The 25,545-nt window shown below is 39.1% G+C and overlaps 1 protein-coding gene across 1 annotated transcript in view; it reads left to right on the forward strand.

The window, feature by feature from the left end:
* Window positions 1-24,726, forward strand: part of LOC132405920 (CD209 antigen-like protein C) — a 41,419-nt gene extending 16,693 nt beyond the window's left edge. Inside the window, exons 6-8 of the mRNA XM_059990900.1 lie at window positions 562-707; window positions 14,609-14,718; window positions 23,544-24,726. Coding sequence (XP_059846883.1) covers window positions 562-707; window positions 14,609-14,718; window positions 23,544-23,679 — 392 coding nt within the window. The 3' untranslated portion in view covers window positions 23,680-24,726. The remainder of the gene's footprint in view (window positions 1-561; window positions 708-14,608; window positions 14,719-23,543) is intronic.
* Window positions 24,727-25,545: the final 819 nt, after the last annotated feature.

A 25,545-nucleotide genomic window follows, 5' to 3' on the forward strand; every position in this document is an offset into this window, starting at 1 on the left:
ATTTATGGTCCTTAATGATGGATGCCGCCTTTCAGAGACATCATCCATTCAGGGATGTCGTCCTTTCACTCCACAACCGAGTATCCCTGAAAGATGTCCATCCATGTATAATATCAGAATCAGAATCTGGTTTTATATTAATGACACAAATGATGACATTTGTTTTTTATGGTAGTGGTTCAGTGCAACATATGGTAATAAAATGAAAAATTATAACATGAAGTATATATTACAATAAATTAAATAAGTAGTGCAAAAATTCAGGGGAGAATTGCTAAGTGACTGCTCGTAGGTTGTTTGTCTATAATGGCGGAGGGGAACAAACTGTTCCTAAAACGTTGAGTGTTTGCCTTCAGGCTACTGTTCCTCTTCCTTGATCGTAACAATTAGAAGTGGGAATGTTCTGGGTGATGGGGGTATTTAATGATGAAAGCCACCTCTTTGAGGCATCATCCATTCAGGGATTTCCCCCTTATGGTCTGCATTCAAGTATCTCTGAAATATGTCCATTCAAAGAAGGACACTGCCTCAGACGTTAATAGTACTTCAATTTCTTCACAGATCGGCTGCGATGTCCCACAGAATGGACTCGGTTCAGGGAAAGCTGTTACCATTTTTCCTCAAGTACTAAAACCTGGGGTGAGGCCCAGAGACAGTGTGCATCGTTAGATGGCCATCTTGTTGTTATTAACAATGCCGAAGAACAGGTAGGAGATTTTTCTTTTTGAACAGTCAAGCTGACCAGCATCTTCAGATTGCTCATTGCTTCGTGATGGCTTTGAGTTACAAAAGCAGAGAGAAGCCATAAATTACTAAGTGCTGGGCTGTTGCTAGTCACTATCTCGATAAACCTTTGCTGCAGATCAATGACAGCTCTTTTCCACTTATTTTTACCTTCTTATTTAAACATGTTGCTATTCATTTTTATGTTATGACCTCTGAATATTGAGTTCACTGGGTTATGAACTGTAACGTTTTAGAAATGAACCAGCAGCAATAGGTTACACATGTAGTCTGGGTTTGATTTTAAAATCACTATCTTTATTAGTATCTGCTTATATAGTAACTTAACCAAGGTAAGCAAAAGTTTACAGAATAATGTGTATATATGTGAGTATATATACGTATTGAGCTTGGGGAAACAAGGTTTGGAGTCTTGAGATGGTAAAGTATGTAAGTTCAGTAATCCACAGAATAAATGATGGGGGAGACATATAGTGGCATGCAAAAGTTTGGGCACCCCAGGTAAAAATTTTTGTTACTGTGAATAGCTAAGTGAGTAAAAGATGACCTGATTGCCAAAAGGCATAAAGGTAAAGATGGCACATTTCTTTAATATTTTAAGCAAGATTACTTTTTTTCAAATTTCCATCTTACACTTGCATGGTCAGTAACACCCCCTGTGGCAAGTATTGCAGCTTGTAAACTCTTTCCGCAGACAGCTAAGATTCTTTCAATTCTTGTTTGGGGGATTTTCGACCTTTCCTCCTTGCAGATGGCTTCTAGTTCTGAGAGATTCTTGAGCCGTTTTTCATGCACTGCTCTTTTGATGTATATCCACAGATTTTCGAAGATGTTTAGTTTGGGGGACTGTGAGGACCATGGCAAAACCTACAGCTTGTGCCTTTTGCAGTAGATCATTGTGGAGGTTGAAGTGTGTTTAGGATCATTATCCTGTTGCAGAAGTCATCCCCTTTTATTTCCATCTTTTTATTAAGTTTCAAATTAGCAAACATAACAATAATAATAATGATACAAAGAGATCGGGATTACATTAATAATGGTTAACATATACAAACACAGATTCCAAGTAACAAATGTAGCTTAACCTCCCAATATCTTAGTTACTAACCATGAAAAAGATATTTTATGAAGAGAGAAAAAAACCTAAACTAAAAAAAAACAAATAACAAACAAAGATTGGGCTGCCATATTTCATCATCTAAAATTATAATTTGTCATTAACTCCGTTCCTCTATACCTGAGCAAAAAAATACTCAAAAAAGGATTCACAAAGGGTCAACTTAAATCATATGAAAATATTGACTAAATGGCCTCCAGGTTTCCTCAAATTTAACCGAAGGGTCATTAGTACACCTCCTGATGTTTTCCAAAATTAAATATGCTATCGTCTGGGAAAACCACTGAAATGTGGTAGTGGGATTGGAATTTTTTCCATTTAAGTAAAATGGATCTTCTGGCTATTAAAGTAGCAAATGCAATTAAACGACAAGCTGATGAGTTTAAATAACTGGAGTCTATGATTGGTAGTCCAAAATTGCAGTAATAAGATGAGGTTATAAATCAACACGCAAAGCTATTGAAATAATATCAAAAAAACTTTCCAATATACTTTCCAAAGGAGAAGACCAGAAAATGTGTGACAAGGAAGCTACTTCAGAATTATATCTATCACAAACAGGATTTATATGACAATAAAAAGGAGCTAACTTATCCTTGGACATATGAGCCCTATGAACCACTTTAAATTGTATCAAAGCATGCCTGGTACACATTGATTAAATATTAACTAGTTGAAGAATTTTCTCCCATTTATCTGTGGATAAGGATATTTATAGTTTTCTTCCCCACTCATTCTTATTTTTATCAGAAGTAACTAGTGTATTTGCATAATTAAATCTTAAATGCATGCTATTAAACTCTTCTGAAACGGATTTAACCTTAATTTCTTTCTGGAAATTCAATTTGATGTGAAATTGGAAAGGTAACTAAAGTGGCATACAAAGAATTTCTAATCTGTAAATATCTGAAAATGAATGATCTAGGCAAATTGTACTTTGTATTTATAAGACAACTGTTCAAAAGAAATGAAACCATTATCCATGAATAAATCACAAAAACATGTTATTCCCTTTGTTTTCCATAAAAGAAAAGCCTGATCTATTCTAGATGGTTGAAAGAAAAAATTAGATATAATAGAACTTGACAGGATAAATCTATTCAATCCAAAAACTTTACGAAATTGAATCCATATTTGTACTGTATATTTAATGTTTGGATTTATCATTTGTTTATTCAAATTAGTAAGGCCAAAGGGAAGCACAGCCCGTAAAATAGAAGCCAGTACAGACCCCTGCTCGAGGTTCATACATTGTGGACATTGAGTTTCATCCAGCTCTTGTGTCCAAAACGTTATATATTGAAACTTAATTGCTCAATAATAAAATCTAATTTTCGACAAAGCCAGACCACCTTCCTTTTTTGATTTCTGTAGATATTTCCTACTTAACCTGGCATTTCTATTCCGCCATATATATATGAAGAAATTTTAGAATCAATACAATCAAAAAAAGATTTAGGGATAAAAAAGATACCGCCTGAAATAGATACAATAATTTAGGTAAAATAGTCATCTTAATAGCATTAATTCTACCAATCAAAGATAAGGACATTGGGGAGAACTTAGGTAATAGTTGATTAATGATCAATTAAGGGTAAAAAAAATTAAATAGATCCTTATGCTGCTCAGTAATTTTAACACCTAAATAAATAAAATAATCAGTAGCTAATCTAAATTCTGATTGTCTATAAATTAGAACTTGCATATTTGACGGGAAAAGCACACTCTTATTAAGAGTCAATTTATAACCAGAAAAACTAGTAAACTGAGTAAGTAGTGTTATTAATGCAGGAATGGATTTCTCTGGGTCGGAGGTATATAGTAACAGATTATCTGCATATAGCGATACTTTATGCGTCCCACTCCCACAAATAATACTAAATATATTGGGTGAGTCACGAAAAGCGACAGGCAAGGGCTCCAGGGCAATATGAAATAGTAAAGGGCTTAAAGAACAGCCGTGTCTAGTACCTCGGAAAAGCCTATAAAGGGGGATCTCTAATTATTGGTAATTACAGCAGCCAAAGGTGTATGATATATCAATTGAATCCAAGATATAAATTTTGGGCTAAAATTAAATGCCTCAGGTATATTAAATAAATATTCCCATTCAACTCTGTCAAATGCCTTCTCAGCGTCAAGCGAAATAACAGTAGATGAAGTAGTGAAGTACTATATCCAATGTTCATTAAACCCCTAACATTAAAATATGAACAACGATTTTTAATAAATCCAGTCTGATACTCGGAGAAAATTTGTGGTTATACCTTCACTAATCCAATTGCTAATATTTTGGAAAGGATTTTAGAATCCACATTCAACAAAGATATAGGTCTGTATAATGCACACTCAGTGACATCTTTGTCTTATTTAGGAATTAGAGAAATAGAGGTTTCATAAAAGGATTGTGTTAATTTACCTACAAAAAAAAGCATCTTTAAAAATTCTATATAAGCAGGGAGAAATCAAATCTGAAAAATGTTTTAAAAATTTGGCTGTATACCCTTCCAGGCCAGGTACTTTACGAGAGATCGTCCAAAAAATTGCTTTCTTTATTTCTTCTTCAGTAATGTGTGCATCTAGTGCTAAACGTTCATCAGCTGGTAATTTTGGAATATTTAGTTTCCTTAAAAAATCATGCATTATGGTAGGATCATCAGCAACTTCTGATTGATATAAATTGGTATAACATTCTTGAAAAGATTTATTAATTTCACTATGGTCAACCGTCAAAATACCATCCCATCTATGAACATTATTAATCTGACGTTTCGCCAAAGCAGCTTTCAATTGCTTAGCCAATAATTTACCCGATTTATCAGCATTTCCATAAAATGACTCTTACTTTTAAGCAATTGACTTTCAATCGGGGATGTTAATAACAAACTATGTTCCATCTGAAGTTCAACTCTCTCATTACAAAGCTCCAAACAGGGAGCAATGGAATATTTTTTTATCAATTTTTAAATCTTATCAACCAATGTTTGTTTTTCACTATTATTTTTTATCCAATCCAGCAGAGTATGAAATAAGTTGCCCACTGATATATACTTTAAAGGTATTCCATAATATTCCACTGGAAATTTCATCCGTTGAGTTAGATGAAAAGAAAAATGCAATCTGCTCTTTAATGAAACGAAAAAAATTTCAATACTGAAGCAAGATAGAGTTGAACCACCATTGTCCAGTACTAAAAGTTACATCACTGAATTTAACTGATAATTCTAAAGGCGCATGATCAGAAATGGAGATTTCATCATACTCACAGGCAGTGAAAGGCAAAACTAAACGAGAATCAAAAACAAAGCAATCGATTCTAGAGTAATTATGATATATATGAGTAAAGAAAGAGATCTCATTATCATTAGGGTATAAAACCTCCAAATTTCAAAAAATCCTCCATCAACTAGAAACAAAATTAATTAAAGTAGCAGATTCATTTGGAAGTACCTGGTTGGGCGCAGACCTATCCATTTTAGGATTCAGACAACAATTAAAATCTTCGTCCATTATTAACATATATTCATTTAAATTGGGAAGAGATACAAATAAATGCTTAAAGAATTCAGGATAGTCAGTATTTGGTGCACAAACATAAAACAAAACAACTTCTTAGTGATAAGGCAAACCAGTAATTAATAGAAATCTACCATATGGGTCTGAGATTGTAACATGATGAACCAATGAGATCGAAGGGTCTACAAAAATGGAAAAGCCTTTCATTTTAGTTCGATGAGTTTGAATGAAGCAGTGGGCTTTCCAAAACTTGAAAAACACTGATTATACTCCTTTCTCACATCAGACTCCTGTGCAAAAATAATCTGAGCATTCAATCTATGAAAAACTTTTAAAATCTTCTTCCATTTAATTGGATGATTCAAACCATTCGTGTTCTATAAAACAATGTTAATAATATTATCCATTTTCCTTAAACAAACCTTATGGTATGTAAAGGTTTTACCATATTGCATAGGAAACTCATGAATCAGGAGAGGGAAAACGTTTAAAGAGGAACCGGAAGTTACGACAATACAGACATTTGTGTCATTTCAAATCAGTCCAATTGAAAAATACTGAACTAAAATCGCTCCCCCCCCCCTCCACGAAGCCCCGATACCTGGCCAGTAGGCAGCCATAGAACTATCTAAGAACCTACCAACCCCCGTCTCTCTTGACGGCAAGTCTCCAAATTTAAAAACAAATTTTCTTAAAACACCCAAAACATAGTCAAAACAATGCGCAAGGAATGCCAAACACAAGTTAAGTAAAAAAAAACCCTTTGCAAACCATTTTGAAATACAAGCTCTTAAAAAATGAAGCAGAATACAATCTTAATACTATTTAAAGAAAAAACAAATTATCATCAAGTCAGAGTCTTCATAATTTTCTAAAATGAACAATTAAAAATTAAAAAAGTAAAATAATAAAGGAAAAGGAAGGGAACGTTAACGTAGAAACATAGTAAACCTCCGTAAGCCAAAACAAAGTACCAGAAGAATCAGCCCAAGCGCAAAGCTCTACGAACTTAAAATGTCCGAAGCTATAAGCTGGTCATTAACTAATAAACCTAGTGTATACAAGCATAAAGGAACGGTAATTTTTTTAAACATCCGAACTCAAACAATGTTCCTCGAGAAATTGTTCTGCGTCATCCACGGATTTAAACCATTTAAACGACTTATTAGATAAAAGAACACTAAAGCGAGCGAGGTATAGCTGAGCCGGTCAGAAATTCCTTTGATATAATTCTGACATCACAGACTTAAAACACAGTCTTTCTTGCATTACCTCAGGACAATAAATTTCAACCAGATAAAACTTAAGATTTTGATGTTCACTAATAACTGTTCCGACGAGCAATTCAAATTAAGTGCTCCTTTGTAGTCACATAGTGAAATCGAAGAATCACAGGCCTTGGTTTTAACTCTTTCGGCGGTTTTGGTCTTAATGCCTGAAGCATACAGTCAAGTAACAAAGGAGAAGAGCAGGCCTCCAAGCCAAGGACTTCGATTAAGGATTGAGAAAAGAATTCAGTAAGGTCCCTGCTCTCAACGTCTTCACTGAGTCCTATTATTTGTAAATTCTGTCTGTGACTACGACTCTCCAAATCAATAATTTTGGCTTTATACTGCTTCAATGAATGAGTAGTCGAATTTAATTTCTTTTTTTTTCTTTCAATTTCTTTTCCAAAGAATTCAGTCTAGAATCTCTCTGTTTTCCTGCTTCAGTAAGCTCTGAAATTTGACGTTGCTGTTTATAAAAAAGTGCTATCAGTTTACCTTCACTCTCCTTCAACATTACTTCCAAAGCAGTGTATCTCTTGTCGAGTTTTTCATCCAGCAAATTCGAGATAGCCTGCAAAGTGAGTGGAGACTGTTAAGATTATTCGAAAACACCCTCTTTCTTCCCGTTTCCATTACTGGTTTCCTTGCCTTCGGTTAATGCCTCTCTTACTCTGGAAGGTATTTCCGTCGATTAAAATTTAGAATTCAAACATATGACGGTGTTAAAGACACTTTGATATATATATATATATATATATATATATATATATATATATATATATATAATAATAAAGTGATAAGGAAATTGAAAAATGACCGGAGCAGAGCCAAAATATGATCTACTCCACCCAGCGCCGCCAAGAGAGTCACAATGCTCTTTTCATCTTCAGCTTTTTCACAGACGGTGTGATTTTTGCTTCCAGAATTTGCTGGTATTTAATTGAATTCATTCTTCCCTCTACCAGTCAAATGTTCCCCTTGCCACTGGCTGCAACACAGAGCCAAGGCATGAACAATCCACCCCCGTGCTTAACAGTTGGAGAGGTGTTCTTTTCATGAAATTCTGTACCCTTTTTCTCCAAACATATCTTTGCTTATTGCGGCCACAAAGTTCTATTTTGACTTCAGCAGTCCATAGGACTTGCTTCCAAAATTCATCAGGCCTGTTTAGATGTTTCTTTGCAAACATATGAACATATGTCACTGAATTTTGTGGTTTGGACGCAGGAAACGTTTTCTTCTGATGACTCTTCCATGAAGGTTATGTTTGTGCAGTTGTTGTTGCACAATAGAGCAGTACACCACCAGTGCAGAGTCTGCTAAATCTTCCTGAAGGTCTTTTTGCAGTGAAACAGGGGATTTGATTTGCTTTTCTAGCAATTCTACGTGCAGTTCTCTCGAACGGTTTTTTTGGTCTTCCAGACCTCAAGTTGGCCGCCACCATCCCGGTTAACTCATTTTTTTAATTACATTACAAACTGACGAAACGGCTACCTGAAAACGCTTTGCTATCTTCTTATAGCCTTCTCCTGCATTGTGGGCATCATTTATTTTAATTTTCAGAGTACTAGGTAGCTGATTAGAGGAGCTCATTGCTGCTTATTGCTGGGACAAGGCTTGAAGAGTCAGTGTATTATTAAGCTTTGAAATGTGCATTACCTTGCCTTTCCTAAAGATGAATGTCAATAAGCCATAGCCCTAACAAGCTAAGTAAGTTCTGAGACCTTGGAAGAGTTATCTGAGAGCTCAAATCTCTTGGGTTGCGAAAACTTCTGCATGGTGCTCCTTTCCTTTTTTTTTTACTCTAAAATTGTACAAAATAAATATAATACACTAATCTTGCTAAAATGTTGAAAAGAATGTTTCATCTTTAACTTTACCTCTTTTGCATATCAGTTCACCTTCTGCTCACTTATGCATTCACAGTAACGCAAATTTTGACCAGAGGTGCCCAAACTTTTGCAAGCCACTGTATTTGTAATCCAACGTGAACCGTAGAGAAAAGTTAAGTACGAAGTATCCCACGGGTTCCACGCTGGTAAAATGAGATAACAGTCACCGTAGGTCATTTCTGATGTGTCGTTCCAAATCCACATACAAATTATCACCGAAAGTGACCTGTCATAGAGATACCGTCTTCTAGTGATTACCACACAACATACCCAGGCAAGTGTTAGCACATCAGTGGTCCCACAGGATATCCCAAAATCCACTTCTATGGATTATACGAAGTGACAGACACCCACACTGAAGCAAAGTTGCCCCGGCGGTTTGTAGTTCCAAGACTTGCGAAGACTGCAAGAGTAGCTGTCTCTCCCTTTCTCCCTCTTCCCCTCTCCCCCTCTCCCCCTCTCCCCCTCTCTCTCCCTCTCTCCCTCTCCCTCTCCATGTGTGTGTCTCTGTATTTTAATCTGTAGAGACAGCGGAAACGTGTGACTGATGTCATAGCCCCTCCTTAATTAGGCGCACTTAAAGTGACAATCCACAGTAAACGATATCTGCGAGTTCATAACAGTTACCCTCAAAAAGGAAACTTTTGATCTATAAGAGCAAAATTTTAACTGAAAACTACAGTATGTGAAACAATACATATATGGTTATCATTTAACATATTGCAGAAGCATATACAAATACCAGATTCTACTCCACCATTAAAAATAAATTGCAAGCTTCACATCTAGAAAGACAATCAGCAATTATATTGTCCTTGCCTTTAATGCGAGTTATCATAAGATCATATTCTTTCAAAACCAGATTCCAGTTTGACAATCTTCTGTTTTTGTCCTTTACCTTACTCAAAAACACCAACAGATTATTACCTGCATAAGCCACAACTGGTTTCTGAGTTGGGCAAACATACTCGTGAAAATGCTGCAATGCTAGAATAAGTGACAACAACTCTTTTTCTGTGGTGGAATAATTTATTTGGTACTCATTGGATTTCATGCAAAGTAAGCCACAGAATGTTTAACATCATCATCATCCTTTTGTAATAATACTGCTACTTCAGCTTCATCACTGGCATCCACAGCTATAGAAAATGGCTTTGGAAAGTCAGGTGCCCTGAGCACAGTTTGGTGACATAAAATGGCTTTCAATTGATCAAATGACTCAAATAAACTTTTCACCCTTCTTCAGGAGGTTAGTCAAAGGAAGAGCAATATCAGCAAATTTCTTATAGAACTTACCATAATATCCAACCATTCCTAAATACCTCCTAAGAGCTTGTTTTACCAGTTGGAATGGGAGCTTCAGAAATTGCCTGAACTTTTGCCTGAATAGGACTTGACTAACGTTTACCTACCACATAACCAAGAAATGTCACAGTGGCATGGCCAAATTCACTCTTATCTAAGTTAACTGTAAGGTTGGCTTTTGGAAGCCTGTCAAACAGCTTTTCTACTGCAGATATGTGGCCTTCCCACCTGTTATTTCCTGTAACTAAATCATCAGTTATAGGCATCTGTGTGTTATCACCCTCGAATTACAGCATTCATCATTCTCTAGAACATTTCTGGAGCATTTTCCATCCCAAATGGCATAACATTGCATTCATACAACCCTGAAGGTGTTACAAACGCTGAAATGTCTCTAACTCTATTTGTCAAAGTACCGCACCAACACCCTTTCAATAGATCGAGCTTTGTAAGAAACTTAGCTTTTTCAACCTTATCTATGCAATCATCCACCCTAGGGATGGGATAAACATCTGTTTTCGTTACAGCATTCACCTTTCTATAGTCAGTGCAAATCCTAATACTACCATCTTTAGGTACCATAACACAAGATGAGCCACAATCTGATGTTGGAGACCTAATACTGCCATTTTCTAACATATAGTCAACTTCCTGTTCAGCCAGTTTACATTTTTCTACTTTTATGCGAAATGTGTGTTGTTTGATGGACTTAGCATCGACATCATGTGATGCGATTCTGGTTCTCCTTTGAATATCAGGAAGTAAGTCTTTAAACTTCAAAATTAATACCTTCATTTGTTGTCATTGCTGTGGCTGAAAATGAGCCAACTTCTAATCAATGTTTTCTCGAATAGTCATTTATTTAGTCTTACCGGGACTATATTTGATTTAGAAAAAAAACCTCAGATGAATCAATTAATTCGTTCCCAGGGTTGCCAGACTCATTTGTTTTGACAACAAAACTCACAGATGGTGCCTGCTCGCCAAAATATGGCTTCAACATATATATAGCTACCACCTGTGTTGACTTTCGTCAATCAGGTGTTTTGACAACTTACATCATTAATTTGAGAGACTATTTCATACGGTCTGTTGAAAATTGCCTGGAATAGGTTTGTCAGTATTGGAAATAACACCAATACCTTATCTCCCACTTGGAAATTCTTTTTGCGAAACTTCTTATCAAACCAAAGCTTCATTTTGTCTTGAGAAACCTTTAATTTTTGTCAGGCTAGGCTACAGACTTTGTGTAATCTATCCTTTAATTTCAAAACATAATCCAACAAACTGATAACCTCAATAACCCACTGTCCCTTTAACAGGGTCAAAGGTCCTCAAACCCTATGACCAAATACAAGTTCGAATGGAATAAAGCCCGGGGATTCCTGTAAAGAATCATGTGCTGCGAATAAAAACAAATGAATTCCTTCATCACAATCCTTCTCATTTTCAACACAGTATGTCCTAATCATTGTTTTGAGGGTAGAATAGAATCTTTCTAAAGCTCCTTGTGATTCTGCATAATAGGCAGATGACGTAATTTGATTGGCTCCCAGTTCATAAACTACCTGCTAAAATAATCCAGATGTACAATTACTTCCTTGATCAGACTGTATTTCCTTCGGCAAACAAAAAAACTGAAAAACTTTATAAGATCCTTTGCCAGAGTTTTAGCCTTGATTTTTCCGAAAGGTATTGCTTTGGGAAATCTAGATGTGGTACACATAATGTTTAGCAAATATTGACGGCCAGCTTTATCTTTGTCAATGGGCCAACACAATCCGCAATAACTTTAGAAAAGGATTCACCAAATGCCAGTGGAGACTGCAGTGGGGCTACTGGTGTGACTTGATTAGGTTTACCCACAATTTGACAAGCGTGACAAGTTCAACAAAAGGTCACAACATCTTTCCTCAGACGAGGCCAGAAAAATAGTTTCAAAATGATGTTTGCAGTTTTATTCAAAACTAGATGACCATTTTAGTGTCTCGGCTCTGCTCTGCTAGAAACTCGTTCCTAGACGGAGACAAATCTTTCTCATCAGATATTATACCTGACTTCTGATGAAACAACGAAGGTAGAAAAGTCCCCAATAAGTCATCACAACCTGAATCGATAAGTAAGTGTCAAATCTTTGGCTTACAGTTGGATACTTCTACCCAAAGCAAATGGTTTCTTGTGGCACTACAGAGCCTGGTGGTTAACACACACCACACACACACACACACACACGCACACAGTCCAATAAATTCAAGATGATAGCTGTAGCAATTGCCAAGAAATATTAGAAACAACCCAGCCCATTACAGAATCCCATAGCGGTTCAACACAATTTGGTTACTTACACAGGCACAATCAAGTGGCAAACATCATTTATCAAAACCTTGCTTCAAAATACAAACTCATAAAAGTAATCACACATTACTATACATACACCCCAGATCCAGTTTTAGAGTCAGAATACCACAAATTACAAGCGTTTGTATATTATGACTGATCCGTTATTATAAATGAGACAATCCACGATATCCGTCTGGATTTAATAACACGGATCAACAAGCAAGAACAACTTCTCTAATAGACATAGCCATTGCAAGTGCACATTGCATACAGAAATCATTAACTGAATGCACCAGAAATATGCAGAATTAAAAGAAGGGACTGAGAGACTTTGGAACATAAACACGGTATACATTGTCCCAATAGTAATATACACAACTGGTATCATCCCAAGCTCATCGCACAATAGGACTAAATAATTAGAACTACACTGTAATATCTAAGTAAATCTTCAGAAAGCCACAAAACTAAACAACACTAGGATAGTCCAAGAGATCCTAGCAATTGCCACATGGGCGTGCTTGGCTACGACTGTACCCGACGTTTTACAAACGGGAGCTGAGAAAAATATAACAACAATAATAATACTATTTTTCTGTTTTTATATTTGCACATCTTGTTGTCTTTTGCATATTGATTATTCATCCGGTCTGTTGTGGGCAGTCTTTCATTGATTTGATAGTGTTTCTTATATTTACTGCGAATATCCGCAAGAAAATCTCCGCACATGACCCACTTCCCTCTTACACTACCCACCCTAAGTCTTGCTCCTGCAGGCCAAAGGAAAAGCAGATACCATTTCCTGTAAGTAAATCTGTGGGTGTGTGAATGACATCCGAAACACTACAGTGAGCAGAGAACCATGAGCTGAACAGCAGAATCTTCGATTGATTTCGTGACGTGGAAATGAGAACAGACGTGATAGTAACTTTAATCTGCACAAGCAAAGCATCCCCGAACACACGAGATTCTTTCCGATATTACAGTGAATGAGGGGAATATTGCTTGAATGTTGCAGAGGAAAGAGACTCTCTGCAATCTGGATGTTCTTTGGCAAATATGCATCATCAAATTTTCGTTTTAAACCTACGAGAATGAAGATTGCAAAAGCAAAGCTGAAGTTTGCTTGGAGACATACATTGGGCATTGTTCTGTGGTTCATCTGTTTTGGGGGAGTTGACAAGCCAAAGCTGGAGCTCAGCGAAATTCCTCGCCAAAGCCCATACCTATAGTATTAATTTCCCCTTAATCACGTCTTCCATGTCCCAGAAAAATGAAGAAAATCTCACTGTCTGCTATATCGCATTGTCTATTTCCCATCCTTTACGATATCCGCCTACCCGTACCACCCCAGTCCCACTCTTCAACTGTAGTCTGATGCTACAAGTATTCCAAATCGGCCATTCAGCCTGGTAGGCAGGGGTCAGGAGAGGATACCTCCAAATTCTATCCGCACAGAGAGGGGCAAAGTAGGCCTGTACGTAGTAACGAATGTCGTAACTCCCCAATCATCTATCCCTACTCAGTGATAATCCTAATAATCATGATCAATACAGGAATGAATCCGTCAAATTTCATTCAAGGATAATGATTTATCACCGGGCATAATCCGACAGTCTTGCACACACTTGAAGACAATGATCACAATGTTCACAACAATGTCTCAAAACTTGGATCAGCTAGCTGCGGCAGAAATTTGTAGAACCACACAGAGTGTATTCTTCCTGAGCAAATGATCATTAGTTGCTCTTAGCTTTCGCATCAGAATGTTCTCATGGGACTGAGGTAAGAGCTGGATTTCGGGATAGGTATTCACTTATGTGCCTCATCATATATCATGAAATTGATGTAAGATATCAGCCCCACCCAGCTGATATCTTACATCCCCCTGAACCATTTGTGTTTGATTATCTACAAGAGAAACGAAAGTTTTAATCTGATCTCTCAGTGCAATAACGTGTAGATTGGACAAGGGCTGAAGAACAGACAAAACAAGAAAGTTATTGGTTTGAACTCATACTGCCTCGCACCAGGGCCAATTTGAGGATGAAAGCAGTCTTGGGTAAATATGAAAATGCTTGTCTATCCCTGTATCCGTTTGTTATTACCCAGCATGCTGTAATGGACTAAGATCACATGAGAGTTCTTCCTAAACAGAAATGAAAAAATCAGGAGCGAACTGGTTCACACATTGACCCGTGTCTGATTGGTAGGAGGATGCCAGAGCCTAGGAACCATTTATATCAATTGCTGTTTTTATTTACATTAACGGAACACAAAATCCTGTGCTTTAACAAGGCATTTGTCCAACAGAGAAACCTTTGTGTGTGAATCCCGATTGGATCAATGACTCTGAGCAATTGAATTAGTCATACCAGGAGCACCGGCAAATCTAGTCATGTGAAAATATTGCTTTGTATTTGCAGGAACGTATTCGACAGAATGTGAATAATAACTATTGGATTGGACTCAATGACATCGTCCAAGAAGGGATTTGGCACTGGGTAGATGGCACTGATTATTCATCCAATGTTAAGTGAGTACATTTTTACCTTACAGGGTGAAAAACCTTCACCCGCGGTCTACTGAAGTATGCTATTATCCCCCTTTATTACAGAATTTTGTGTAGTGTTAATAATGTTGAACTCTGCCCCAGCTCACAGTTTTAAATCCGTCCCCCTTTTCCCTTTCTCGGACACCTTTGTTTTATATATTTCCCTCTCTTGCTGACATAGAGCCAGTCGTCAGTTTATTACGCCGCAGCTGCACCAGATAAAGTAGCCACTGAGTGTATCTTTGTGGTCTTCTGCTGTGATAGCCTATCTACACATCAATGTTAGATACGTTAGACCATACGATAGGGCATAAGATAGTGCTTAAGTAGGGCATTCGGCCCTCCGTCATTCAATCATTGGCTGATCCAATTCATCCAGTCATTGCAACTCCCCTACCTTCATCCTATTCCCTTTGATGCCCTGAATAACCAAGAAACTATCGATGCCTGTCTTAAATACACCCAATGACTTGGTCTCCACAGTCGATTGTCGCAACACATTCCATAGATACCACCATCTGACTGAAGTGATTTCGCCGCAACTCAGTTCTAAATGGACGTCCCTGAATCCTGAACTGGTGCCTTATTGTCCTAGATGCCTCTACAATGGGAAATAACTTTGCCATATCCAATCTTTTCAGGTCTTTTAACATTCGGAGTGTTTATATGAGATCCCCTCTCATTCCCCTGAATACCAGGGAATGCAGCCCAAAGCTGCCAAACGCTTCTCAAATGGTAAACTTTTCATTCCTGGAATTATTCTTGTGAATCTTCTCTGAACCCTCTCCAATGTCTGTATATCCATTCTGAAATAAGGAGCCCGAAACTGCACACAATACTCCAAGTGTGGTCTCACGAGTGCCCTATAGCTGTGGTCCACAACCTCTGGGCTGCAGACCCATACCGGGGTGCAGTAGGCGGAACCCATCCAGCACATGTTAAAGAAAAAATGCCGAAATAATCAAGCTAATCGAGCAATCGCCTCTGATCTGGGCTGACATTTAGGTGCCGGGCAGTACCTAAATAATTAGCTTGATAGTTTTGGCTTTCTTTCTTAAAGATGTGCTGGGTGCTTTCCAGCTACCGCGTTACTCCTACATGCTTCGCGGCCTGGAGGTCAGGGATAAATGCCCTATAGAGGCTCAGCTCATCATCCCTGCTCTTATATTCTATACCTCTAGAAAAGAATTCCGTGATTGCATTCATTTTCTTCACCACTGATTCAACCTAGAGGTTAACATTTAGGATATTTTGCACAAGGACTCTGAAATCCCTTCGCATCTCTGTATTTTGAATTCTCTCTCCATTTAAGTAATAGTCTGTCTGTTTATTTCTTCCACCAAAGTGCATGACCATACACTTTCCAATATTGTATTTAATTTGACACTTTTTGGCCCCTTCCTCTAAATTATCTAAGTCTCTCTGTGGGCTGTCAGTGTTCTCACCACAGCCCACTCCTCCACTTATCTTCTTATCAGCGGCAAATGTAGCCACAAATTCATTAATAATGTAGTCCAAATCATTGCCACGCATCGGAAAAAGCAGTTGTCCAAACATCGACCCTTGTGGAAGCCCACTGGGAACTGACAGCCACCAAAATTGGGTCCCTTTATTCCCGCTCCTTGTTTTCTGCCGACCAGCCGATGCTTCACCCATGTTGGTAACTTCCCTGTAATTCCATGGGCTCTTATCTTACTAAGCAGCCTCATGTGTGGCATCTTGTCAAAGGCCTTCTAAAAATCCAATTACACCATGTCTACTGCATTTCCTTTGTCTACCTGCTTGTATTTCCTCAAAGAATTGCAATCAGTTTGTCAGGCAGGATTTTCTTTTCAGAAAATACTGGCTTTGGCCTATCTTGTCACGTACATCAAAATACTCTGTAATGCCATCCCTAAAAATCAATTCTAACAACTTCCCAACCACTGATGTCAGGCTAACAGGTCTACCATTTCCTTGCTGCTGCTTGCTACCCTTCTTAAGTAGCGGTGTAACATTTGCAATTTTTCAGTCATCGGGTACAATGCCAGAATCTACAATTCTTGAAAGGTGATCGTTAATGCCTCCGTAATCTCTTCAGCTGCTTCCTTCGGAACCCAAGTGTGCATTGCATCAGGTTCAGGAGATTTATCCACCCTCAAACAAAAAACTGCACAAACGTAACTTCCCGGACACTCTTGAATGTCCAATGTACAGCAATCGTTCTTCCAATGTGATTGTGCCATCTCTGCATGTCTTATTACAATATCTCCAGCGATATTTTGTATTAGTCCTATATGTGCCCTCGACTCTATTTTACCCTTTATATACTTAAAAAAAGCTTTCAGTATCTCCCTTGATATTAGTCCCAGCTTCCTTTCATAATTCATCTTTCCTTCCTAATGAACTTCTTAGGTTCCTTCTGCAAGTTTTTTACAAGCTTTCCAATCCTTTATCTTCCCAATAGCTCTGGCCATCTTGTATGCCCTCGCTTTTGCTTTTATGTCGAGCACTCACACATTCTATTGTGCACACAACGATTGTAACACATGGCTATTTGAGTGTTGTCGCTTTCCTTTCAGCTTGAACTTGTCTATCCTTTTTCTTCTGATCTCTGTCATTAACAAGGCATTTTCTCCCACAGAACTGCCATTCTCTGAATGCGTATTTTTAGAAACATAGAAAGCCTGCAACACGATATAGTCCTTCGAACCACAAAGCTCTGCTGAACAAGTGCTTACCTGAATATTTACCTAGGGTTACCCATCGCCCTCTATTTTCCTAAGCTCCATGTACCTACTCAGGAGTCTCTTAAACGACCCTATCGTATCTGACTCCACCACCGTCACTGGCAGCCCATTCCACTCACTCACCACTCTCTACGCAAACAACCTACACGTGACTTCTCCTCTGGACCTACCGTCAAGCATCTTAATATCGTGCCCTGTCTTGTTTGTCATTCAGCCCTGGGAATAGCATCTGGCTATTCACACGGTCAATGCGTTTCATTATCTTATACACATCTGTCAGGTCAGCACTCATCCTCCCTAGCTCCAAGCAGAAAAGGCCGAGTTTACTCAACCTATTCTCATAAGACAAATTCCCTAATCCAGGCAACATTCGTGTAAATCTTCTCTGCACTCTTTCTATGGTTTTTAATCATTCCTGTAGTGTGGCGACCAGAACCCCAAGTGGGGTTTGACCAGGGTCCTATAAAGCTGCAAGATGACCTCTCGGCTCCTAAACTCAATCCCACAATTGATGAAGGTCAATTCACCGTATGCCTTCTTTACCCTAGAGTTAAACAGTGCAGCAGCTTTGAGTGTCCTAATGACTCGGACCCCAAGATCCCTCTGATCCTCTGTACTGCCAGGAGTCTTACCATTAATACGATCAAAAATTTAACCTACCAAATTGAACCACCTCACCCTTACCTGTGTTAAAATCTATCTGCCACTTCTCAGCCCACTTTTGCATCTATCGATGCCCCGCTGTAACCTCTAACAGCCCTCTACACTATCCACAACACCCCCTATCTTTGTGGCATCATCAAATTTGCTAACTCTTCTCTCCGCTTCTTAATCCAGAACATTTATAAGAATCACAAGGAGTAGCAGTGTGTGGAACAGATCCCTGGGGCACACAACTGGTCACCGACTTCCATGCAGAATATGACCCATCGACAATCACACATAGCGTTCTGCGGGCAAGGCAACTCTGGATCCACAAAGCAATGTCCCCTTGGATCTTATGCCTCCTTACTTTCTCCATAAACCTTGCATAGGGTACATCAAATGTCTTGCTGAAATCCATATATAATACATCTACAGTTCTACCTTCATGAATGTGTTTCGTCACATCCCCAAAAAATTCAATCAACCTCGTAAGGCACTATTTGACTTTAACAAAGCCATGCTGAGTATTCCTGATCATATTATGCCTATCCACATGTTCGTAAGTCCTGCCTCTCAGGATCTTTTCCATTAACTTACCAACTACTGAAATAAAAGCCACTGGTCTATAATTTCCTGGGTTATCTCTGCTTCCATTCATGATGCAAAGATCATCGCAAGATGCTCAGCAATCCTTTCCCTTTCCTCCCACAGTATTCTGGGGTACACCCCGTCCCCTCTTGGTGACTTATCCAACTTTATGCTTTCCAAATCCTCCAGCACATCCTCTTTTTCAAAATCTCTATGCTCAAGCTTTGCAGTACGCTGAGCATCATCCCTACAGTCGTCAAGATACTTCTCCGTAGTGAATACTGAAGCAAAGTATTAATTAAGTACCTCTGCTATTTCCTTCGGTTCCACGCATACTTCTCCACTATCATGCGTGATAGGTCGTATATTCTCACATCTTCTCTTCTTGCTCTTCACATACTTGTAGAATTCATTGGAGTTTTTCTCAATTCTGTCCACCAAGGACTTCTCATGGTCCCTTCTGGCTCTTCTAAATTCATTCTTAAGCTCCTTTCTGCAGGTCTTATAAACTTCTATATTTCTATCATTAACTAGTTTTTTGAACCTTTCGTAAGCTTTTCTTTTCTTCCTGACTAGATTTTCAACAGCCTTTGTACATCAGAGTTCCTGCACCCTGCCATCCTTTCCCTGTCTCATTGGAATGTACATATGCAGAACTCCACGCAAATATCCCCTGAACACATGCCACATTTATGCCGTAAATTCCTTGAGAACATCTGTTCCCAATTTATGCTTCTATGTTCCTGCTTGATAGCGTCATATTTCTGAAGTCATTTTGTTTGTTTGTAGAACAATACTCTGTAAACTGCAAAGACTGTTGTGTGACAGTTTTGAGATTTTCAAACAATCCTGTCTGGCACGAACAACCATTCCATGTTCATTGTCACTTAGATCAGAGGTTTTTTTTCCTCTTTCTGATGTTTGGTCTGAATAACAACTGAATTTCTTGGTCATGTATGCATGATTTTATGCATTGAAGTTCTACCATATGATAGCAAATTGGATATATTTGTATTAACAACCAGCTGTATAAGTGTACCTAATACTGTAGTCCCTTTGTGGATATACGGGTAAGCAGAGTATTATACAGAGATGCCCTTCAACTACCAAAGTTTGCATTGTACTCCAGTTAAATTCAAAGCAGGGTTCTTAGCATAAATTTCCACCTGATGGATTTTTCAATAAGACCAAAAGACAGTGAGATATAGGAGCAGATTTAGACCATTTGGTCCATGGAGCCTGTTCCGCTACAGCATCTTAGCTGATCCAATTTTCCTCTCAGCCGCAATTCAATCTCCTGCCTTCTACCCGTTTCCCTTGATACCCTGACCAATCAAGTATCTATCAGCCTCTGCATTAAAAATATGTAATAACTTAACCTCTATAATGCATCTGGCAAAGGATTCCACAGACCCAGCGTTCTCTGGCTAAAGGAGGTTCTCCCCACCTCCGTTTTAAATGGACGACCCTCTATTATGAGGCCTGTATCCTCTGGTGGTAGACTCTCCCACCATAGGAAACATCATCTCCACATTGACTCTATGAAAGCCTTTCACTACTCGATAGTTTTCAATGAGATCACCCCCTCATTCCTCTGAATTCTAGCGAAATCAGGCCCAGAGCCATCAAACGCTATTCATATGATATGCCATTAAGCACCTGAGGTGTCTTATCTGAGCCATGCTGCACCAGAGTAACTCACCCATATCATTTGTTATTGCAATTAGAAGATCAAAGGCAGTCCAAACTTTTAAACAGGAAAAAGGGGAACAAGTGCTTCTGTGGACTCAAAGCTGTTGCCAGGCAAAACAAAAAGGTTTAAAGGGCAAACAAGAACACAAAGAAAGTCAAGTGCAAAAATCGTGGGATAATAAAAATATAAACATAAATACTCAAAAGACTAGCAGGTCGAAATGCAAACGGGAACAGAGAGCATACTGAAAGTGAGAGATGAAATGAGAGGTGATAAATATGAGGTTAAAGGTTAGAGAGGCAGGAATAAGTGAGAAACATTTATATTCAGTAATGGACGTCTAGGTAATCCAAGAATTGCACAGGAGATGAACCCTTATATATGTTGAGGAATTCGAAGAAACTCTGATTAAAAAAAGCCGAATTTTGAATGCTCCTCTGTAGAACTTCACTTTCAGAATTCTGAAAAACAAATCATCAGCAGGAAATTAAAGACTTATACGATGAATGGAGACATAACTGTTTCGTTCACAGCTGCTGGGTTTTGCTCTCCTTTCTTGTTCCGGCTGTTTGAGGCCACTGGGCTACTTACCATTGCTTCCTACTATTGTGGTGGTGTAGGAGTCAGGTCAATCCTCCTTGGGTCTGCATAAGAACATACGAAATTGAAGCAGAAGAGGTCATCTGGCCCATCGACCCCCCTCAACTATTCAATAAGAACATGGCAGATCTGACCATAGATCCATCACCACCTACCTGCTTTTTCTCCATAATCCTTAATTGCTCTACTATGCAAAAACCTATCCAACCGTGTCATAAATATATTTACTGAGGTCGCTCCGCTGCTTCATAGGGCAGAGAACTCCACGGGTTCTCCACCCTTCGGGAAAACCAGTTCCTCTTTATCTCCGTCCTAAATTTAGCCCCCGAACCTTGAGGCTATGTCGCCGAGTTCTAGCCTCAGACATTAGTGGAAACAACTTCCCTGCCTCTATCTTATCAACTCCTTTCATAAATTTATATGTTTCAAGACGATCTCCTCTCACCCTTCCGGATGCCAGCGAGTACAGTCCCAAGCGGCTCATTCACGCTGCATGGTCTAACCCCCTAATCTCTTGAATCAAATGATGAACTTCGTCTGCACTGCCTGAAAAGCAAATTTATCCTTTTCAAGTACGGAGACCAGAACTGCACACAGTACCCCAGATGCAGCTGCGTCAGTACCCTGTACAGTTACAGCACAACCTCCCTGCAGGAATCCAAATGATTATAAATGTAGTTTACTTCTGGGTATTCCCTTGTCGAAACATTCAGCTCCCTGCTGAATTTTCGAGTGGGAGGTAGCAAGGAGATAAAAAATATAAAACACTAGCGCACAGGAATAGGCCTTTCAGCCCACGATGTTGTACTAAGCTAATGATGCCTAATTTCACTAATACCTTCTTTGGTATGCACATAGTCCAAAGCCCTAATTCTGTATAAATTTACACGCCGATCACATCACCCCCATTATCAGCCCGGGCAGAGCATTCCAAGAACCTACCACTCTCTGTGAAATACTCCGCCGTGTTTCCTCCTCTCACATAAAATGCATACTCCCCACAATTGCACATTTTGATGCTGCAAATATAACTTTACTGGCCATCTGTGCCTTTTGAAACTTTATATTCGACAATCACGTCTCCACTTAGCCTCTGTTGCTGCAAGAGAACACCCCAAATTTGGCCAACCTTTTATTACACATACCTCAATGCAGGGAGCATTCTGGTAAACATTTTCTGCACCCTCTCCAATGCCTCTACATTCTTTCTAAAATGGGGCGAACAGAATTTAATCCAAGAATCAAGATGAGACCTAACGAAAGTCTTACAAAGCTACAGCGTTATTTGCTGATTCTTGAACTCAATGCCTGGTGTAACAAATGCAGGCACCCCCTCGCTTCTCTCCCACTATGTCAAAGAGAGGGCCGTCTCCGGCGAGCTATGAAATTGGACGCCAAGGTCTGTCAAGGCACTTGTAACTAACTTCGGACATTTTCTTTTCACTTGAGCCCCAAACTGCCGCATCTGACACCTATCAAGTTGAAATCAATCTTCCACCTGCCTCTCTGTATCTGCAACCGATCTATATCCCGTCCGTCGTGACATTCGGTAATCCTCCACACTAATTGCAATGCCACCGATTTTCGTGGCATCTGCAAAGTTAATAGCCCACCCATCCACCCATCCACGTGATTATTCCAGCCAGGTATATATATATATATACAATCATCAGAGACTCCAATATATATCCATGTGGAACATTATGAATATTAGATCTGCAGGCTGAGTAAAAGCGGTTACTTTGACCGCTCTGTCTTCGGTGGACATATCAACGCCTAATCCAAACAGCAAAGTTCACAACTTTCTCATCCAGGGTTCCATTACTTTGACCTTCTCGTCCTTACTTCTTCCCGGCTCTTCTTGTACTTATCTCTTAATGGCTCATATCAGTCCCAAACGCCTCAACCAATCTTTACAAATCGGCCTAGACTTACTCAAAATCAGCTACTTACAATTAATTGTCAATAGATCCTGTCTCATACCCTCCGAATTTGCACCACCCCAGTTTAATACTTTCATGTATGGTGTCCATTTGTCTTTATCTGTATTCATCTTAAAAGGTCAAGGAGTTCTGATCACTAAATGTTCCTCCACTGGAAGTTTAATTACCTTCTCAAGCTGATTTCCCAACTGACAATCCACTATGGCTGACCTGTGAGTCGGCGATCCATCCTTTTATCTCTCTTGCACAAAGGAGGACCTAAATAATACTGTGGAAGTTGAAACGGCTTAATACGAATTTGCCAAACCAGTCGGGTGTTCACCTTAATATCTGATCCCCAATGTTGCGGTGTCTATTGGAAGTTTGGGTGGGGTTGGGGGGATCTGGGACTATATATAAATGATAAGCGCTACATAAATGAATGCTCAGGACGAAACAACGGATTCTAAAAATATGGTGGCGATTCATAATTGTGGGGTCTGTGTTGTCGGTGCTAGATGTGCAACCATCCGTCGGCAGGAGAACCTTGGGCTGACGGTGCAGGTCAATGGTTTTTAATGAGCTATCGAATTGTCCATTGTTTTCCTCCACATCTCTCTTTCCACTCAGATTCTGGGAAAGCAGTCAACCCAATGGTCATGAAGAATTCGATGAAGACTGTGCCTTGGTCAGTGGAGGCGGATTGTGGCACGATTGGCCATGCGATTCTATGCATTTCGCTATCTGTGAAAAACGAGCAGCCTAACATTCCTTCAAGCTACTGTGTACTCGGGGTAATGTGGGCGGTTACTGCGTTTATGAACGTACTTTTTTTTCCAGTATACCCGATGAGCAGCTCTGAGCTAAGATTCGCGTGGTGGGTGTCTGGCCAGATCTCTTTTACCCGTGTTCTCCCCACTGGAACACAACTAAATCTTCCAGTGATTTCTCGGCGTATATGACGGATAAACTCTTTTCTAGCTTCCAGCCGGGTACAAATTGCGATTTTAAATGACCTTTTCGTTGACAAAATCTGCCATTTCGTCTGGAATGATGCCTATGCTTATCTTGTCCCGTGGGATATATAACTCCGATGATCATCCCACCTGATTGGCTAGTGCTCATCCAAGCCAGTTTTGGCTATCCCACCTTGTTAACAATCGAATTACAGTTCTTACTTAGAACGAGATCTTCGTCTTTGTTAAAATTCTTTATCTCTAAGATTTATTTCAAAAGACTTCAGTCACCAGGCGGTTCAAAAGCCATTGGCGCCGTACATTAGCTTTGTACCGTCGAAGTCAATCCTGTGGCCATTCCGAATGCAATGTTCTGCTACCGCCGGGAAATCCTGTCTCCTTCCCCTTTTTTCGCGAAACCGAGCACCCAACCCCCAGCCCTGTTCCCGCTTTCATCTGTCCATATAAATCTTGGAAGACTTATCAGAACTGGTTAAAGGTTGATGTCTGGGTCTATAACCGCTGAATTATTTTCCAGTCGTTGACGTTTTCTTTATTTGTAACTTGCCAATACCCGCCAATAAGCTGCGGTTCATTCGATCCAATCATGATCCTCGAAAGCTGGGCTGCCAGCTCTAACTTCTATGAGGCAGGTGTACGAAATTGATCCGAATGTTGCCAATGTTACCATTGAACACCAGTCCCAAACATGCCTCAACTTTTTATTTTCTTTCTATTCGGCGACAAAGCCATCTTCTCCTTTTCCATGCCAAGCACCCCATTTCTGAACATTATATTATTTTCAAGTTCTAGCCTCTAAGGTAATGCTCAGGATCTGCCGCTTCCTAAATATTAATATCTAGTCAAATTTGTTGGTTACTTGTATCTCTATACTAACAACTTAATCCTGAATAAAGTAGATATGAACTTAGGAGTGTTGTGGTATCGATGATTTCCTTGCCTGCATTCAGAGGGCTCAGACGCCTTCAGAGGAATTGTGCTCTCACTGTTTACTTATGAAATTTAAGATCCTCTTTGCTTCACCAACTCTTTCGGCATGTTCTGCCAACTACGAGGATCTATGCAATCCGCTCTTATTCCCGTTGTGGCTTTGAAAATGTAGATTTCACTCAATATTTCCTCGCCCCATTCCTTCTACTTCTCACAATTGTCTGTATTATCTACAATTCTCCATTCTATTTGAATTCTTCCTCTTCTACTTCAGCCCCTTGGAGGTTGTCTGAGAGGATTTCTTCTTCCCACTCCATATCTGTGCATTTGGAGGGTAAATGAGGTCAAAGTATTTCTCTCATAGGTGGAGGAGAATATGTTAAGCAAGTTGCCAGGTAGTTCCGAAAGATTATGTTAAACTAGTTGAACTCCCCTTCTGTCACTTATGTTGTGCTTCATCGTGCTTTAAATTAATGGCCAAAACCTTTCTGATGTCAACATGGATATTTCTCCATTTTGTTCGATCAATCATTATACAATCCGGCGATTCAGTTGGTCTACTATAAATTCCAAGAAAAAAATTGAAATTATCCCTAAATAATTTGCACTCTCTACCAGTTAATATCTTGCCACATGGAGTTCGGGTTGGATTTCTGTTGCCGACTCTTCAGTCAGATATATAACCGATTTGTACAATGAAGCTTTGAATTCGGACAAGGCAAAAT

This window comes from Hypanus sabinus, chromosome 16, assembly GCF_030144855.1.
Source record: "Hypanus sabinus isolate sHypSab1 chromosome 16, sHypSab1.hap1, whole genome shotgun sequence".
Taxonomy (NCBI): domain Eukaryota; kingdom Metazoa; phylum Chordata; class Chondrichthyes; order Myliobatiformes; family Dasyatidae; genus Hypanus; species Hypanus sabinus.